Source organism: Paroedura picta, chromosome 4, assembly GCF_049243985.1.
Source record: "Paroedura picta isolate Pp20150507F chromosome 4, Ppicta_v3.0, whole genome shotgun sequence".
Classification (NCBI taxonomy): domain Eukaryota; kingdom Metazoa; phylum Chordata; class Lepidosauria; order Squamata; family Gekkonidae; genus Paroedura; species Paroedura picta.
The window spans coordinates 145,807,945-145,826,325 of record NC_135372.1 but is presented as its reverse complement, the minus strand read 5'-3'; the positions used below and the strand labels follow the sequence as shown (position 1 = coordinate 145,826,325).

The window sequence follows — 18,381 nt, the reverse complement described above, 5'->3', positions numbered from 1 at the left end:
GTCCTGATTGGCTCCTTTGGAGACTTCCTGCTCCTTGAGCCCACTTCCTCCCTGCTGGGCTCCAGAATGACAGGCGGGATGAGCAACGGAAGAGGGCAGCTGGAGCCGCCTCTCTTGCCCTTTTTACCACTGAGGAACGCCTGAGTCATTTTTCAAGTGGCAAGAGACCCCGGAAGTGGTGTCAGCGGGCCACACCCCCTAGCCACGCTCATGTCACTCAGGCACTCCGAACGGATATGATGTCACACGCCATTGCCCCGCCCCCAACGCCAGGGACAGCCCAGCGGCCTGCTCTGCAGGGCCAGGAACAGAGCTGGGGCAGGCACCCCCCCTCCAACGCAGTGACATGAGAGGACGTCCCTCTCTGGACTTCAGCGGCTTCCACGGGCAAGGAAGTGCTCAGACCTGGGGTGCACAGCAGGGGCCACAGTTGGCCCTTGGGGGTCCCGACAGCTGCATGGACAGGACTGGGAGCCTAGGCCAGCACGGTGCCCTGACCCAGGCCTTACCTCTCGCTCCCGTTCCGTCTTGGTGAGGTGCATCTGCTTGAGAATCTGGGACCTCTGCTCCATCACCAGCGTCTTCTCGTATGTGTAGGCGGAGATGTCACTCTCGTGCTGTGGGCCAGAGAGGGTGGGAAGTGAGAGGTGGGTCAGTCAGTGCCGGGCAAGGAATGAAGAGCTGCCCTGGGCTAGGAGGTACCCCCCCGCCCACCCCCCTGATTCACAAAAAGCCTGTCTCAAAACCTCATGGCTGCCGAGGAACGCTCCAGAATAACACAGCTGGAAAGGGGCTCCCAGTCCCCTCCTCGCCCCTCTCTTTGGGCAGGCTGCTCCTCGCGTTGCCCCAGCCATGACGGGAATCCCTCTGCCTCACCTGTGCCAGGGCAGAGCTCCACAAAGGGGCAGATCAAGAGAAAAGGCAGCGGCTGGGCTGCTCCGTCTCCAGCTCCACAGGGGCTCTGCAGGCACCCGGAGTCGTTGGGAGAGGCCTGGGGGGGGGGGGGGCAGCTGGCTTTGGCCAAGAGGAGCCAGCGGGCAGGCACATCTCCTGGAGTCCCGGGAGGATCCCCCTGCTGCCTGCAGCATTGGAGGAGGGGCTGGGCTGGGCTGGGCTGGGCTGGGCTGGGCTGGCTGGGCCGGGCCTCCCACCCGGTGGCTACCCAGGCCCCCACGGCCTGCCCCCACCGCCTACCATCTCCACGACCTCCACTTCAGCGGTGATGCGGAGGTGGTACAGGAAGGTGGTCAGGTCCTTCTTCATCTGGATGCTGTTGTCATCCATCTGGGCCACTGTGAAGATCCTCATCTTGCACTTGCGCCAGACCTGCCAGGGAGCAAGCGGGGCGCTGAGGATGGGGGAGCTCGCTCTGCTCCGCCCCGCCTGCCAGGCTCCCTCCGGGGCACACCCCCACCTCCCCTCTGCCCCCGGGAGGTACCTTGTGCTGGCGCAGCAGGAAGGGCAGCAGCATCAGCATCCCGCCGTCATGCACGATCCACCAGACGTCGATGTGGCCCTCGGAGAAGCGCTCTGAGTTGGCCGGGAACATGGCCACGTTCTTGGCCACCAGTAGGGCCATGTGGCCAGCCGTGGTCTCACGCACCAGCTCTGCGGGCCGTTGAGAAGGGAAAGAGTCAGGACAGCCGGGGGAGGGAAGGGGGCATATCTGTCCATTGCCCACTGTGGCAGGCAGAAAGTGGGAGGGGGCTTGGCTTGACCTGTGGAACTACAGGGGCTTGCTTCTTTATGTTGAACCAGCCCTCCAGAGGCCGTTGGGGCAGCTAAAGGCTGGGACTGGCCCTGCCCACAGCAAGGAGCTCTGGGGTGGGTGGGAATTGCCCCCGCAAAACCCCGGATCCCTGTCAGCAGTTACTGGAAGGCGGGCGTCAGGGCTGTCGGGTGTTCCTGGGAGGCGGTGTGGGGAGGTGGAGACCCGAGGCTATCGGCTCATCCTGCAAGGGGCATCATCTCTCCCAGCCTCCAAGGAAAGGGTATTTAACACTATGTAGTCCTAGTGTTGGGCCTGCAAATTTGGGGACTCCCCTGTGTCTATGTTTCTTCTGTAGTAAAAATATTTAAAAGGCTTTTAGTGTGATTCACTGGGGCTGGCAAAAGAACCCTAATTAGGCCGTTGGCTAACATCGAGAAACCCCAGAAGTGGCGCAATCGTGCAGAATAGGGTTGAGAAGCAGAGCTGTGGACACGCCCACCCGGGGCCCCGCCCCTTCCCATCCCCTCCAGGCCCATCATGGGCCATTAGGGGGGTCGACATGACCATATATGGCCCTAACACCCGATAAATATATTAAAAGTTGATTAGCTCCCTTGAGGAAACCCTTCCAGGCCATCTAGGAACCCTGGCTGAGAAAGCCCCCTGTGGGGTGCACTAGGTGGCTCTCGGATTCGAGGATCCTGTGCTCGTGTGCGTTAACCCCTGCCGTTGTTGCGAAAGGATTTTTAAGGAACTTTGACAGCCAAAAGAGAAGAGGGGTAAACCTACTGGACAAATCAGTCTTGGGAAGACTCCAGCAAGGCCCAGGACGATGGCGCACAACCAGAACAAAACGTTGTATTCCTCTGTCATGTCTCCAAAACCTCCCTACACGTTTTGCCAAAATGCTTCATCAGAGGCAGGGAGGGGGCCTGGGGAGGGGGATGAGTTCTTGAAGCCGAGTAGGGGGTAAGGGAAGGAGCTGTGTCGGGGAGCTCTGCTGGTTTCTGGCCAGCTCCTTTGCTCCTGAGTTTTGTCCTGGGTGAAGTCTGCCACTGGGGAGATCTCAGTGTTTCTGGTTCACTCTGCCTAGGCCCTCCATACCGGGCATCCACTGGGCCAAGCCCTGGCTAAAGAGGGGCTTGCCAAGGGCAGAGAAGCTGAGCTCCTCCTGAGTCTAGCCCTCTCCAACCCATGAAGGCCCTTGCTTGGGCCAGGCCAGAAGGGAGCAAGGAGGAGAAGGGGTGGGGGTAGGGAGGAAGCAATCTCTGGAAGGGACATACTGCTGGTGGCAAACCTACATGGCTCTGGGACACCCAGCACGGACTGATTTGGTATCTTCCAGATGCTGCCTTCTCAAACAGAGGTCTACTGAAAAGAGCTGGCTGCTTGGAACCCCCCCCCACACACACACACCCTGTGCCCCTTCCCATCCCATCCCTGAGCTCCCCCCACCGCCTGGCAGCCCCCGGGACATACCAATGAAGTTCCTCCAGGTCTGGTGATCCTCTTTGCTGCGCCAGTTGCGTGGCCAGCCCACCAGCACCGTGTTGTGCTGAAGGCCGCCCAGCCCGCTGGCCTGGATGAGGTGGGACATGCCATCCCGCACGTTGGAAGAGGTCACCACGTGGCAGAAGCCTTTCACCTTCTCGGCCTCCATCTGCCTCTGAATGGACTGGGGGAGAGGAGTGCCCGTGCTCAGCATCCAGAGGGAGTTGCCCTCCCCCCCGGGAGCAAGCCCCACGCGTCCCTGGGAGGGAGGGGCTTCCTGGCCGAGGACCCCTTGGAACCCACCTCTTCCGCACGCTGGATCTGGGCGTGGTTCTCCAGGAAGGTGCCATCTAGCACGGAGCCCACGATGGTCAGCCCCTTGCCAGCCTTCAGCTGGTTGGTGAATGAGAGCAACTGCGGGTGGACGATGTTCTGGTCCTGATCCACACGGACGAGCACAAGCAGCTGCGGCCTGCGGGAAAGAGACCGGGAGCCATCTGGCATTGCTCCCCCATTCCCCGTCCTCAGCCCCGCTGCTCCCCTCCTTTCCTTTCTCGACTACAAGGGTCTCCTCCCCGTCTGCTCTCCCAGGCCTCCTCCCTCCTCACAGTTGGCCTGCCTGTCTCTGCCACGGCTGGTGGGGCACCCAAAGGTCTCTTGCAAAAAACGGAAGGGGAGCACAGGGTCTGGAGAAAAGAGGAAACTTGTGGAAACACAATCTGCTCTCAAAGACAAATTATTTCGGCACACAAAGGAGCAATGCCAGGCACCTCCTCCAGGCTCTGGGCTTCATGGGTGCCTCTAGGGAAGCTTTTCCACACGTAATTTTATTTCAATACTTTCCATCTCAGGGGGAAGATGTTTGTCGTACATTTGAATCTGCAGAGGGACATCCAGGGTTGGGCTCCCTGAGTAGTTGGGTGACGCTGAATATGCCGTCCCTTTGCACCTACTAATTTGTGTGTTTGCTGCACAGTAGAAGGCGTGTGGAGGTCAACATTTTATGCTGCCTTTCTGCCCAATCAGGGTCCACAAGGTGGCAAACATAAAAACATTAGAACACGTGGACAAAAAAAGTTTTAAAATATAGAATACAGCTAAGGACACACAAAGCAAGGATCTGTTCCTTGGCGAGCTCTGCTCTCTGTGTTTCTGCCCGACCCCCTGACCCACACTCCCCTTCCCAGGGGGCCCCGCCAGCTGTGCTCCCAGCCAGGCAAAATCCTCCCACTGCCTGGGCGGGAGAAGGAGGCACCCAGGCAGCCAGCGTTGCCCCCCTCACTGACCTCCAGTTCTTGGTGTGGGGGGGGCCCTCCTCCAGGCGCAGGAGGGCATAGCGGGCAGCGCTGAGGGAGAGGCCGCGGATGCCGTCGCCCCATTCTTTCTCTGCTCTGGAAGGAAGGGGAGGAGAGGCACGTGAAACCAGCCCGTGTCCCCACCTGCGGGCGCAGGGCACGTCTAGGGCACACCCACGAGGCCAAAAGCCACTGGGGCAGAGAGTAAACCTGGGCATGGGTTAGGGCTGACACTGGGCATCCGTCCCCTGGCCAGCGAGGTCCACTTCCGGATGCCTGGAGAGGCCGGGGTTGGCCTCACTCCTTTTGCAAGAACACAGTGGGGTGAGCATTCACGGGGCTGGCACTTATCAGGCACAAGATGGGGCAGAGCCCATGCCAGGCACCAAAGGTTCCCTCTCTGGCAGGCACCCAGGAATCCTGGAGGGCACCGTACTTCCCTGGGGGGGGCTGGCTCCCCCACAGTTTGAGGGAGCCGATTGTGCCTTGCCACTTACCCGCGATATTCAATGTACTTGTAGATGAGTCCTGCAATTAGCATGGCCACCAGGGCGTAGTACCAGGAGCAGATGAACATCAGGGCCAGGCAGAGGCTCATGCCCAGGAAGGAGAGAGTCCTGTGGGCATCACACGAGAGCTTGGCAGAGCCACCCACACCAGCCCCACCCCCGGCAGCCCTCCCCGGGCCCTTCTCTGGCAGGAGCCCCCCCCCCCATCCCTGCCGAGGGGCTCCCAAACAACATGACACCCACCAGTGGTAATATCGGAAGCGTGGCCGCCAGTTGGGTGTCCGCAGCAGGGTCTGAACCGCACATGCCAAGTTGACAAACATGTAGCACATCAGGAAGAACCTGGGGTGAAAAAAGAGGGGGTGAAGGGCCCCGTGGGGGGGGGCAGCCCCGGCCTCCAAAGACCACTGTGGGGGGAGGGGAGTGGAGGGGAGGGGGAGGTGAGCTGCTGGGCGGGGAGGACAGGGAAGGACATCCAGGCCCTCCTTGTGCAGTTCCTTCCCAGCCGGCCCTTGACTGGGCGGGTGCAGGAGGGCCCAGGAGGGGAAGCCATCTGCTGGCCCAGCCTGCCCCCTCCTGGGTCACACAGTCCCAGCTTTGGGTATCTCAAGGGCATACATGGACAGGATGGGGGCGACTTCATCCAGGGAGGCGATGAGGATGCCTATTTCGCAGATGCAGGCGGTGAGCAAGAGGGCCCACGTGGGTTCCCCGTTAGCTTTGCCGTGGCCGAAGACCTGGAGAGAAGGAGGAGAGAGACCTTGAGCCACGGCGGGGCCCCACAGGGCAGGGCAGCACCCACTCCTCTGCCCGTGGCCAGGCACACTGCGAGCTTCCCTTAGTGACCTCTGGCTCCTGTGAGACCAGGGGGTTAAAGCCGTGCTCTAGGGCGGGACGGCCCTTGAAGACTGGCCAGGAGCTTCAGCTGGCACCACGGACCAGAGGGGCTGTGGAGTGCCCCACCCCCACCCCACCTTCTACCCCTCCAGGCATCCACCCCTCCTCTGTTTGTGTCCAGAAAACTAAAAAAATGGTCTCCTGATTTCTTCCACCAGAATGCAGACCAGAGCATCTTGTGGCCGCCTCTCCGACGGGGCATATCGGGGGGGGTGGGGGTGGTGCTGTGCATTAGTAAAGTTCTTTAAGGGAAAAGGAAGCCCTCTGGAGGAGGCAAAGGGTGGGGGCAGCATGTGGGACACCCAGGAGCAGAGGGGAAAGGAAACCCACCATGGCCAGAGGGGTGCTCAGCAGGCCCCAGTGGCATGGGACACCCGGGAAGCGCCACCTTTGCTCCCAGAGAGACCAGGAAGCCTCTTCTGCACCCCCCCCCACTCCCCCGGAAGCCCCTCTCACCAGGTCAGGCTCTGCCTCGGGCCATGGGCTGGACTGTGTGACCACTCCAGTGTGAGGATTGTGGCCCTCTGCTAGGTAGTAGGCAGGCTCAGGGCAACCATTTTATGGCTGGGAGCACAGAGAGGTCAGCAACCTCACCCCCATTCTGTAGGGCTGCTTTCAAGGGGCTCTATAGGATGAGAGCTTGTTCTAGTTTTGACCCCTAACCTGGCTGGCCCCGGCCCCCAGGCCTCAGCCCCCTCCTCCTCCTCCTAAGGCAGAGGGCATGCTGCCGCTCCCCTCCTGCACGTTCAGGAATGATCTCGGGGTGAGAAATGGCACAAGACATGAAAGAACCTTGTGAATTGCTTTGAGACTTGGGAAAGGCACCTTGTGAAGAGCGCTGATAGCCCGAGAAGGACACGCGGCAGCTGACACCTCACAGGTGCTGGGCAAGGACGCCGGCCCCAGCCGCCTACGCCAGGGTCAGGGGCGCCGAAGGGAGGGGGTCGCTGCAGGCGCAGGTCCCAAGCAGTGGCCGAGCCAAGCACCCCAAGCTCCTCAACCGCCAGAGACTCATGTGCCAAAGGTCTCTTGTTCCGTGGGACTTTGGGGGAACAATCCCGGGGAAAGTTCGGACGCATCCAGAACAAGATTCCCAGAGCAGAATCGGGTGATCCCCTCCTGGGTGTCGCTGGCCCCAAAGGGCCCATTCTGTATGGCTGCGTTGTGGCAGGGAAACGGGGTCGGACGGCCAAAGCCGGCCAAGAAGTGCAGGGGGGCGGGTGTGGTCTAGAAAAGAGCTGCCTGCAGCTGCAGTCCTTGTCAGGGCTGCAGGAATCTCCTCCAACCTGCCTCCCAAGCCCTGAGCTCTCTGGGGCAGACCCTCTTCCTCCTGCCCCCCCCCCACCAGGGCCAGCAGCAGAGGGATGGGAAGGGCACTTCAGGGGGAAGGGGGCCTGTCAATTGGAGGGGGGGGGGTTTCCAGTGTGCTTGTGGCAAGGTGCTGAGTACATGAAGCAAGTGTGGCCCCCCCAGCCCGATCTCCTTTGCCAAGATTAAGAAAGATGCTGCCAGGGACCAGGGAATGGGGACCGCCCCCTAACAGTGGGAGAGCAACGCCGTGGCACGGGGAGAGGAGCAGGGCCAGGTTCCCTCTCCCCACGCAGCAGCCACTCTGTGGACTTGCACCCCAAGGCCCCTCTGGCCATGCATGGCCCAAGGAAGGAGCCCTCTGAGTGGGACATGGTGCTCCCCCTCCCCACCGGAAGGGCAGCCCCCCAGGGGCCACTCACTCGCAGGAAGGGCACGATCCCATCCCGAGAAATGGCCTGCAGCAGGCGTGGGGCCCCCGTCAGGCTCTGCAGGCCGGCTCCACAGGTGGAGAAGAAGGAGCCAAAGACGATCACCCAGGGGGAGGGCCAGGCCAAGGTGCCCACCACCAGGTTCCCGTTGACCGCCTCGCCGAACCTGGAAGGAAGAGCAAGGCACCTGGGTCCGCCTGGGACCCCTCCCCCCTTCTGGATCATGAGCCCCAGAGTCGGGCACGGAGGGGTCCCCTAGCCCTACCACACAGCCCCCCCCCAGGGCTCCAGGCGCTCCCCTCCCCCCGCAGTCAAGGGTGCCTTGCCAGCCCCACAGAGGCTGGCAGCACGAGAGACCCCAAGGGCCGGCAGCACTTCCCAAGCCTGCCCCCCCCCGGCTGCCTGAGGCCACCCCTGCCACCCCTGCCACCCCTGCCAGCCACCAGCCAGCCCTGCCGCTCTTCCCGCCATGTGAAGGGGACATAAGCCATGTGGGGCAGGAAGGCGGGTGGGGATGGCGGTAAAGGCACTGAGTCCTGCGACCCCCATCGCCCCACAAGCGCCTTCCCAGTCCCAGCCAGGCCCACCGCAGGCAGGTGACTCACTTGTCCCGTAGCACAACCCCCTCGATGCAGGCCCCGAAAAGGATCACCGAGCTGATGTCTGCAGGAGCGTCAAGGAAGGAGACCCTTCCCCCTCTTCAGCGGACACAGGGCCAGGGGAGTGGGGCGGGGGTGGGATGTGACCGGAGCAGAGAGCGCCCCTGCTTGCCACCGCCCCCCCCCCGCCGCCTGAGGGGAAGGACCTGCTCCCTTCACTGGGGGGTGTGTGTGTGTGTGTTTTGCTCATGGGTGCGTCAAAAGGGGGTTGTCTCTGCAAAGAAGCAGCAGCCCACCCAGTCCAGCCCCTTTGAGCTCTGCCCTCTGCAGCCCCAGAGCCCCACGGCGTGCCCCAACCCAACCCAAGTGGGGAGCAGATCATCTGCCACTCCGTAGCCTCAGTGCCCCCCCCGCCTCCAATGGCTCCAACGGCTCCTGCCCCGCCCCCCCCCCCCGCCTGAGCCAAGGATACAGACTGCTGAGGTGGTGGCGATGGCCAGGATGGTGCCCGTGGGGATCGACTTCTGGGCATCACGCAGGTCCCCAGAGCGGTTGGAGCCTGCCATGATCCCTGGGAAAGATCAAGGATCACAGAGCTGGAAGGGACCTCCAGGGCCATCTAGTCCAACCCCTGCAGAAGGCAGGGCTCAGGGGGAGCGGGAGAGAGCGGAAGGGGCAGCCCGGGCCCTCCCTGGCAAGGAGGGGAAGAAGAGCCCCTCCCCCTCCCATCTGCTTGCTCTCCCAGTGCCCTTGTAGACCAGCCCAGCTGCCCTCTGGGTCGGCCTCCATCTCCGGGTGCCACCGGGGGAGGGGGTTTTACCTGTGACAGACGGGAAGTAGATGCCCACCAGGAGGGTGAAGTACGAGGTCATGTCGCTGAACACGTAGGGCTGCTCCAGGTTGAGCAGAGGGTCCGTGGGGGGCACGGAGCTCATCCCCGCCCTCTCTATGATCACCCCCTTAGGCAGGTAGGTGCTCCAGAGGTTTTCTGTGGGGACACAAGCCAAGGGCTTTGGCACGGGGAGCCTCCGTCCCAGCAGGTGACCTCCCCCCATCCCCTCCCCCCATTGCTCCATTCCACCCTCTCCTCTCCCTGTTCACCCCTGACCAGGCGCTGCCAACCCCCCCCCCCCGCCCAGGAGGGGAGGGGTGCTCCCTTTGTGCCCCAGACCCTGCCGTAGCCCTGAGCCCTCCCCCACCAGGCGGAAGGGTGGCATCATGAAGCCGGCTGAACACTGCCTGGAGCAGACCCCTCTGGGGGGCAGCCTGAGGCTTCTGGCAGGATTGCTCCCCTCCCTGGCGCTTCTGGAGAGGGCCAAGTTGACCGGGGGCAAAGCAGAGGCCCGATGCCCGGAGACATCTGGGGAGGGAAAGGGGGCAAGCGGTGCCTCCACGGGGTGGGGGGGAAGGCCCTGGGGCACGGTGACCGTAGGAGTGGATGCAGCAGAGCTCCCCGCCCCCCCCCCTGCCGGCGGGTACCTTGGATGAGGCCGGAGGCGGCGCCAGGGATGCCCTCGATCTCCGTCACGTTGTTCAGGACGAAGTACTCGTCGCAGGAGGCATTGAGGAAGCGCGAGGAGCAGAAGAGCCCCCACAGCTGGGACCCCATCGACTCGTTGCCCACCTGGACGATCTTGGCACACACGTCGATGCCATGGCGGGACAGGGTCCGGTTGCCCAGCAGGCAGATCCTGCCCCAGAGAGACGGGGGGGGAGGCAGGGTCACCCCACAGCAGCCGAGGAGCACAACCTCTTTGGTGGGCCTTCGACAGAGGCCGGGAGCCCCCCTGCCGCCAACAGCGGCCGCACTCCAGGTTGGCCCGGCCCGGCTGTGGGGGCCCAAGGTCCGCTTCCTCCTCTGGCCACAAGAGGTCAGCCCTGCAGGTCAGCCCGGGTGGGGACACCGTCCACTCCCCATGGAGGGGCATTGAGGGCCAGGCCGGCATCTCCGAGAGTGGCGGTTAAGAGCAGCGGCCTGTCATTTGGAGAGCCGGGCTTGATTCCCTACTCCTCCTCCACAGGGTGGCCTGGGGCTCCTCACAGCCCTGATAGTTCTGCTTTCACAGAGCTCTCAGCCCCACCTACCGCACAGGGTGTCTTTGGGGGCGGGAATTGGGGGCCGCTTTGAGACTCCTTCGGGGAATGAGAAGCAGAGCACCAAAAAGTCCCTCCTCTCCTTCTCCTTTAGCAAGTGCTGGGATGGAGCCCTCGTTGCTCGCCTGGACCCCGGCCCTGCATCCAGCAGCTCCCTCCGGGGCTCCCCAGGTGGGTCCGAAGGGCCGTGGCCACTCAGAGCACCTGTGACTCCGCTCAGGCCTGACCCTGCCCCCTCTCAGCTGGGCCTGAGGGCCTCTTTCTCCTCCTGGAAGTCATCCATCCCGGAGTGACAGGCAGCTACTCAGGAGGTCTGGGGTGGGGTGGGGGGGCAGGGAAGCAGCTCTACGCGGGCCAAGTGGCTCTCTCTGCTATGGAGTCCACCCCCCCCCACTCCAAAGCAGCCACCTTCTCCAGGCGATCTGATCTCTGTTGCCTGGGATGAGCTCTAATTCTAGGTCCCTACCCCACCCCACCCCCCTGGTCCCTACCCCTGGTCCCTACCCCACCCCACCCCCACAGCCAAATGAGATGGGTAAAGGCCCAGCCTGCGTCTTGTGCAGTTTGGAATTCAGAAGGCTTTACGTAGAGATGTTGCCAGGGACCGAACGGGGGGCATTTTGTGGGCTGCTGACCCACGGCCCCTCCCCACAAAGCATCTCTCCTCTCCTCCAGTGTATTCCCCCCCCCCTTCTCACTAAGAGGAATTTCCTCATGCGTTACAGCTTTGATGAGGGCTGAGAGGGCAGTTCCTGGCCTCACTCAATGGGGGCAACCCAAACAGTCCCGCTTGGAGAGGAGGTCTGGGCCAGGGACTCACGGGAAAGAGGGCGGGTCGATGGCCGACTTGATGACACCAGCGTAGATGGCGAAGATGGAGAGGATGACGCAGCCCAGGAAGACGAGGGCGAACTTGTTGACGTACTTGACGCCCACAAAGACCACCGTGGCCATGCACGTGAGCACGCACGTCCCGTAGACACGCATGTTGTTCAGCATGGCCGCCGCCTCTCCACTCGCTTCCTCCGCCTTGAAGATGGCCATGGGGGGGAAGATGTAGGCCTGCAAGGGGAGCAGGAGACCCAGCCCCTGAAGGAAGGCCCAGCCCAGACCCTGCCGGCCGGCCGGCCTGCGCGAGCCCTGACAGTCCGTCGGCCCAAGAAGAGAGTCGGCCCTGCACTGCCCTGCCCTGCCCTGCCCCGCCCTGCCCTGCCCCGCCCTGCCTGCGGGGCTGCCAGCTCCATTTGGGAAGATGCCCGGAGACTTTGGGGGTGGAGGCTGGGGAGGACCTTCTGCAGAGCAGGAGCCCCCAGGGCACAGCCGTGCTCTCTCTGCAGCCCCAGAAACTCCCCAGCCCCCCCCCCAGGAGGCTGGCAACCAGAGCTGCCTCTGAAGGGCTGGGGAAGAGTGGCGGGGGGGGGGGTGGCTGAGAGGAATGAGTGGGGGGGAAGAAGGGCGGCTGGCCAGCCTTCGCTCAGGACCGCAAGGGGGCTGAGGGGGAGAAGGGGGACCAGAAGGATGCAGGAAGTAGCCTCCTTCCCTGCACCAGGCCAAGCAGGCTCCGGCTCACAAAAGCGCTGACCTCCCCAGGCGGGGGGAGAGCCGTTCCGTTCTTCCTTTGAGACGTCCGGCCTTGAGGTGTGACTGGATGCTTTGCCAGAGCTGACACTTTGGCACTCGGAAGCTGCTGGCGCTTTTATTACACCCGAGGCCCTGCTAGGCCCCCCCTCCCCCAAGCCCCAAGGACCCCTGCCTGAAAGGCCCGGGGAAGGGGTGGGGATCCCTCGCGGCCCCTGGAAGTCATCTGACTGCAGCGATTTTGGGAGGGTCTTGTACCAGAATTTTCTTTTTTGCTTGGATGGAAATGGAATCTAAGTTCCCCCCCAACAAAAAAGCCCCCTGCTGAGTCAGACCCCCCCCCCCCCGTCCATTCTGGTCAGTATTGCTGGCCCCATTGCTGGCAGTGGCTCTCCAGGGTCTCAGCGGGCGGGAGGGGGGCGGGGGGGGGAGGTTCCCATCACCTCCCCCTAGTTCTTTCTCAGTGGAGATGCTGAAGAAGCATAGAGTGTGCTGACCCTGCACCCCCCACTCCCACCCCCACCCCAACACCCTAACCCCACCCAGCTAACCCAGCCCCCCTCCCCCACCCCACTCACCAGCAGGATCTCGATGGTGCCCAGGATGTACATGGCGCCTGCAAAGGTGGTGCCCAGGTAGAAGCAGAGCCCCACGGCGCCCCCAAACTCCGGGCCCAGCGAGCGCGAGATCATGTAGTAGGAGCCCCCGGCTGGGAAGAGAGGAGCAGGAGGAGGAGACAGAGAGGTGGGCGGGGCCCAGGAAGCCGGGCAAGAGCGCGGGGGTGGGGGTGGGGTGGCTGGCATCGAGCCCCGCGCCCACCCAGGGGCAAGGGGGGGCTCCTCCTTGCCATCCCCCACTGGCACAGGCATGCCGCGATGCCAGGGCTGCCCAGCCGCGGACCCAAGCGGGGAGAGGGCAGCCAGCCATGCTCTCCTGCTCCCGGGCCCTGCCTCCCGCCGCCCCCCGCCGCCCCCCGCCACGCACCTGGCACCACGCCGTTGGTCGCGATGGCGCTCATGGAAATGGCCGTCAGCATCGTCTGCGGGGGAAGGCAGAGGCGTTGGAGGGGCACGCGGGGAGGGGAGGGGAGGGGGCTGCAGGCGGCCCCCGTGGGCGACCCCTCCCGGCCCTGCAGGGGGCAGGCAGGCCCCAGGACCCCCCGCGCCCCCCTCTGCCGCTGTCCCTCGTGGGCGGGGAGGCCGGGCTCGTGGTGGGCCGCGCGGCGCCAGCGGGCCATCCATCAGCCGCCGCGCTCAGCCTCCCGCACCGCTGCCCAGCCAGGCAGGCGCATCCGTGGCCGGCGCCAGCAGCTGGCGGCTCTCCGCTCGGGCGGGCGGGCGGGACTCACGCAGGAGCAGCAGAGGAGCACCATGCAGAAGGACTCCAGGATGCCCGAGATGCCCACCACCCAGGTGAGGCGCAGGAAGAGGATCACGCCGAAGATGTTCTGCAGGCACGGCAGGTACACGCCCATGAAGGTGCCCATCCGCGGAGCCTGCAAGGGGACGGCGCGGTCAGAGGAGGAGCCCGCTCCCCACAGGCCCCGGGCACCGAGCACACGAGAGCGGCGCTCAGCTCCTGGGAGGCGGAGGGGGCCCGGCAGTGACACTCCCTAATTTCCGCTGCCCAGCGGGGACTCCAGCCAGCCCTTCTCCCCAGGCCAGAGCAGCGCCGCGTGGCTGTTCTTCACCCCACTTGGAGGGCCACGACCCGGCCCTCGGCCTTCTCCGCCCGGCCCTCCGTCAGGCGCCACGGGGGCACCGAGAAGCTGGGCGCGGGGGGGGGGGGGGAGGGCTCAGGTGGCCGCGGCCAGAGCCTCCCAGGGGTCCACCCGACGGCGGTCGCTGCCACGCCGAGGGCCTCGCCGGCAGGGCTGGTTCTGCCAAGCGCCTCAAGCTTTCACCGGCGCCTTGGGAGCAGTTTCGGGATGCTGCTGCTTCCTTGGCGGGGGGCGGGGCGGGGGGGGAGGGGAGGGGGGTCTCGGAGCTTGCCCCTCCGAAGACAGGGAGCCCTTTACATGCGTGCAAATCAACCCCGGTGATCGGCGAGCCCCGCACGCAGCCCCGGCACGCTGGACGCCCCTCTGCCTCACAAGCTGGCCCAAGCGGGCAAAGGGCGGCTCCCAGCTGTCCGTGGACTACAAGTACTATGAGCCCCTGCTGGCATGGGTGCAAGGTTCCACGGGGAAGTATGGAAGGGAGCAGCAACCCCCCCCCCCCCATTGCCTTGGCAGGAGCTTTGAGCTCAAATTGCCTGGGAATCAGTGGGGGGGGGGGGGCTAGGGCTCCAACATGGATGTTGGGAAAGACCTCAAGGGAATGCCAAATTTTCTGGCCAGACACACACACCCTGCCCTACTTCACCCCACAAGCCATTTGGGGCCAGCCTGGGGACAGAACCAAAGGTATCCTCAGAGGTCACAGAGAGAAGCCCCCAGCCTGGAAGCCCCAGACCCAAAACAGCTAAGAAACACCCACCCACCCACACACCCACCCCCAGGTACCCAGGCTGGGGTGCCCTCCCTTTGTGGTCCTGCCTCTTAGTGGCAGGGAGAGAGAGGAAGCCCCAAGCGCAGACCTTCAGACCCTCGGCTGACCCCCCCACCCCTCCCCCACCCCTCCCCCACCCCTCCCCCCTGCCCCCCTCCACCCACCTTGACGGGCTTCTTCTTGGCCCCCTCGTTGTTCTCCGCCTCCTCGTGCTCCCGGCTGCCCTGCGGCAGGTTGGTGTAGTTGGCCAGCCCACTGAGGAGCGAGGAGACCATGGGGCTGGTGTCCATCTCCTCCTGGGGAGCACAAGAAGCGGCGGTCAGGAAAGGGCCCCACCCCCGGCCAGCCCTGCCCCAGTCCCAGCCCCACGCCTGGCTCCCCCCTCACCTCAAAGAGGGCCATGTTCTTCCCATCGTATTCCTTCCCTTTCTCCAGGTCCGTACTGTTGATGAAGGGGCTGCTCTCCTTGGGGTTCCCATCTCCTAAAAGGAAGTGCGACAGACAAGGGGGTCTCTGGGGGGGATGTATTGCTAGGCCCCCCGCAAGGGGCTTCTCCCAGCCACACCACAGAGCTCGAAATTGCTGGAGTCCGGAAGCAGGGCTCAGAGTGTCCCTCCCAAGATCCAGGAGAGGTCCTTGCCCCCCCCCCACCCGTGTGTGTACCTGTGTACAGAGCCACCAAGTCCCCACCGACAGACGGTGGCCCCAGCCAGGGGCTTCCAGGCTAGTCAGAAGCAGCAGAGCCAACCTTTGCGGGTCTCCTTAACCAGGAAAGACCCTGCGTGGGTTTGAAGGCTGGGGGGGGGGGCTGGGCTCAGCCTGGCGACCTTCCCCCTCCATCCCTTCTTGCTTGCCTGCAATCTGAGATCTCCTTGGGGGGCACCTGCCAGCAGTGGCCCATCATGTCCCAGGGGATCTCAGATTGCAGGCCACAGGTGAGGAGAAGACACCCTTGCTGGTCCCGTTCATGTCCCAATTGCTGCAAGGACTGGTCTCTTCCCCTGGCCTCTTCCTGGCTGCCCCGCAAGCTGCCTCGCCCTGGCCACCCTCCACCCATCCTGGGCAGAGCCTCTTCACCCAGACCCGGCCAGTTTGCCGCCTCCTAAACATACACAGTGCTGAGCAACAGGTAGTCAAACTGCGGCCCTCCACATGTCCATGGACTACAATTATTAGCATTCGCTGGCAGGGGCTCATGGGAATTGTAGTCCATGGCATCTGGAGGGCCGCAGTTTGACTACCCCTGGGTTAAACCATTCCCCCATGCGCGTGCACACACACACACACGCACCCGTAGCCAGAAAGGCTCCTTCCCTGGTCCCAGCTATGCAAGGAGGCTCCCTTGTCTTGAGCCGGCTGTTGCCAGGATCTGTTGGCTTCCCTTTCCTGTATAACAAGGTCTGTAGCCCTTTCTGTCCCAGTGATCCCCAGGTCTCTGCAGTGAAAAGAGCTTGACTCTGGAGCATCACTTTTTAACATGAACCCTGGGAATTCAGAGAAGCTGGTCGATCATGACACCCGGCCGGGAGGGCGTGAGGGGCCTTTAGCCCCCCCCCCCCCGATTGCAAAAGGGCCCAGGAGAGCGCTCAAGTGGAGGGGGAGGGTGGGAGGGGGAGGCAAGGAGAGGACAGAAGGGGCAGTGCCAAGCAGCAGGAGCCAAAGAGAGTTAAACCGAGATGCAATTCGCACCCATCCGCCATAAATAAATTCGTGAAGAAACCCCTGCTGTTTGGTCTTTGCCTGAGCAGTCCTTGCTGACATCAGTGGGTGCCGATCCCTTGGGATCAGCAACATTTTGACCATGCACAGCGTGGAGTAACGCCTCAGGGCCACATTTTTCTCCCCAACGTTGGGAGTGCACTCTGCCCATGCACTGGAGCCCCACTGCAGCTCACACACCACACAGTCCTGTGCTTTGGGGTGCGAATCACTCTGGCTGGAGTCCTCTGGAAAGAGAGCCTAGTTCCTCTTCTTGGGTCAAGAAGGTCGGGGCTGGCCCCACAGGCAGGGGGCTCCCAGGCATTCACACCCCTCAGAGGCACCTGTGCTTAAGCCGTGATGTGAAGGACAAAGGTGTCAAGTTTCTTTGGTTGCCCAGAAAACTCAGCTTTGACTTGGTGCAAAAGATGCTTTCATTCGGAAGCCAGCAAGGGAGCCTGACATTTCCTTGTGGGAACTTGGATACGGCAAGCACAGCATAATGGGGCTGTGTGGCCATGGCGTGGTCGTAGCTGTGGCTGGCATCCTCAGAGGTGGGACATGAGATGGGAAGCTCTCCATGCCCAAGTGTGCTGGCCACGGTTCCTGGTGAATCATCAGGGAATAAAATGACCAGACCCAGCCTGGAAAACCCACAGGAGCCCAAGGTGCAGGAGGCCGTCCCTGGAGTGCTGGCTAGGAGAAGTGAAGCAGGAGGCTCCACAGTGCGGGGTGCTTCTGACCAGCAGTGCAGCAAGGATTGTTGGGAGCACCAGTCCTTTCAGTGGGAGGTGATCCCCCACATTTGTTGGGGTCAGTGATTGCTATCCAGGGAGAAGCTGGAATACCCTGGGGGGAAGGAAAGGGGTCTTTCACCAGTGGAGACCCAAGAAGGCAGCAGGACTTCTCAACACACCTGTCACCAAACCTTGAGTGAGGAGGGCCTCTTAGTGAAGTCCTTGAGTGAGGACCTTTTAGTGAAGTGCTTGAGTGAGGGCCTCTTACTAAGGTGCTTGAGTGAGGACCTCTTTCTAAAGGGAAGGCTGGGCTCCCTTCCCTCTCATGTCTCCATGAGTGAAAGAGAGAGGACCTGAGTGATCATGGCCTGACCTACTTGTAACCTTGGACCTGAGAAAAAGAGCTGTGCAGAGGTTGGGTGGGGTTCCTTGTGAGTAGAGCAGGGGCACCACACATGGATACCTCTGGGAATTGGAGGGGTGGGGGGCTTTTGGTAACCAAGGACCTGATCATTAGGGAATAGTGCATGCAAGAAGTCCTGGAGGGGAAATGTAGGTTGTGTACTTAGGATGGCTCCAGATCCATGTGAAGAGCCGGCCAGCCGGCCAGCCAGGTCCAGATTAGAGGTCTCAATCGGTGGCTAAGAAAGGGGCAGATTTGTTAGCCACTGGGAATTTGCTGGGACATGCTGAGTCCATTTAAGAAAAAGGCAGGATCCAGTTGAACTGACAGGGAACCAGGCTACTAGCACTACACAGTGGACGGAGCAGTTTTTGGACCTACTTCTGGTTGGAAGGCAATGGGCCCTGCGGAGCACCTGGGCTCTGAAGATTCCCCCCAAGGGATGGCGTGAGAAGTCCCTGGGAGGGGGACAGAGGATGACAGTGGAGCAAAGAGGAAGGTCCTAAGAGAGAAATGGGTGTCTTGGAGAGGCAGGGGTATTTCAAGAGGGAAAACATGTGGAGCTGCCTGGTTGACAATGCTAGAGCCAAGACTGGGGGGCTAGAATGAAGAGGGACGTCTCGGAAACCTGGAGGAATGGAGTGAGTGGCCCTGTGAGGGCAGGCAGCGGAGGCCTTGGCAGCAGGGTAACTCCTGGAATAAGCCTTGCGATTGCCTGCAATCCTACTGCATTATCAAGGCGCTCTCCTGGACTGGCCCAATCTGCGGCATCTATAATCCGTTCACAAAAAGGTCCTCCTGGATATTTCTGGCTCGCCCATTCTGTGAAATGATAGGAACATGGGCTTTGCTGACCTCCTGTTGTAAGCCCTTGTGCCCGGGGGGGGGGGGGGAGCGAGTGGGAGGGCAGCTCTGACTGAGCCTCTGCAGGATGGCGCCTTCCGAATGCAAAGTTGTTATGGAGGCCACAGCTGGAGAGGAGGCGATGCAGGCAAGCAGGCCCAAGGCCTGGACGGGCATTGCCTGTGATAACCAGACCCTTGCACTGAACCCACCACGTGAGGAGAGACATGTGCAATGATGGCAGAAGGGGCATCATATACACCCATTATATATTTCCACCTACGGCTGTGAAAGTTGG

The 18,381-nt window shown here is 62.6% G+C and overlaps 1 protein-coding gene across 3 annotated transcripts in view; it reads right to left on the bottom strand.

Moving 5' to 3' along the window:
* Positions 1 to 18,381, bottom strand: part of SLC12A5 (solute carrier family 12 member 5) — an 86,409-nt gene that overhangs the window by 8,494 nt on the left and 59,534 nt on the right. For all 3 annotated transcript variants that reach the window (XM_077336144.1, XM_077336146.1, XM_077336147.1), the window contains exons 2-21: positions 14,790 to 14,884; positions 14,567 to 14,698; positions 13,262 to 13,408; positions 12,898 to 12,952; positions 12,492 to 12,622; positions 11,156 to 11,397; positions 9,721 to 9,932; positions 9,062 to 9,229; positions 8,714 to 8,812; positions 8,248 to 8,305; positions 7,634 to 7,808; positions 5,625 to 5,743; positions 5,250 to 5,348; positions 4,995 to 5,114; positions 4,489 to 4,593; positions 3,506 to 3,674; positions 3,191 to 3,386; positions 1,439 to 1,608; positions 1,195 to 1,326; positions 510 to 617 (exon numbers count right to left, since the gene is read on the bottom strand). In XM_077336144.1, coding sequence (XP_077192259.1) covers positions 510 to 617; positions 1,195 to 1,326; positions 1,439 to 1,608; positions 3,191 to 3,386; positions 3,506 to 3,674; positions 4,489 to 4,593; positions 4,995 to 5,114; positions 5,250 to 5,348; positions 5,625 to 5,743; positions 7,634 to 7,808; positions 8,248 to 8,305; positions 8,714 to 8,812; positions 9,062 to 9,229; positions 9,721 to 9,932; positions 11,156 to 11,397; positions 12,492 to 12,622; positions 12,898 to 12,952; positions 13,262 to 13,408; positions 14,567 to 14,698; positions 14,790 to 14,884 — 2,732 coding nt within the window. The remainder of the gene's footprint in view (positions 1 to 509; positions 618 to 1,194; positions 1,327 to 1,438; positions 1,609 to 3,190; positions 3,387 to 3,505; positions 3,675 to 4,488; positions 4,594 to 4,994; positions 5,115 to 5,249; positions 5,349 to 5,624; positions 5,744 to 7,633; positions 7,809 to 8,247; positions 8,306 to 8,713; positions 8,813 to 9,061; positions 9,230 to 9,720; positions 9,933 to 11,155; positions 11,398 to 12,491; positions 12,623 to 12,897; positions 12,953 to 13,261; positions 13,409 to 14,566; positions 14,699 to 14,789; positions 14,885 to 18,381) is intronic.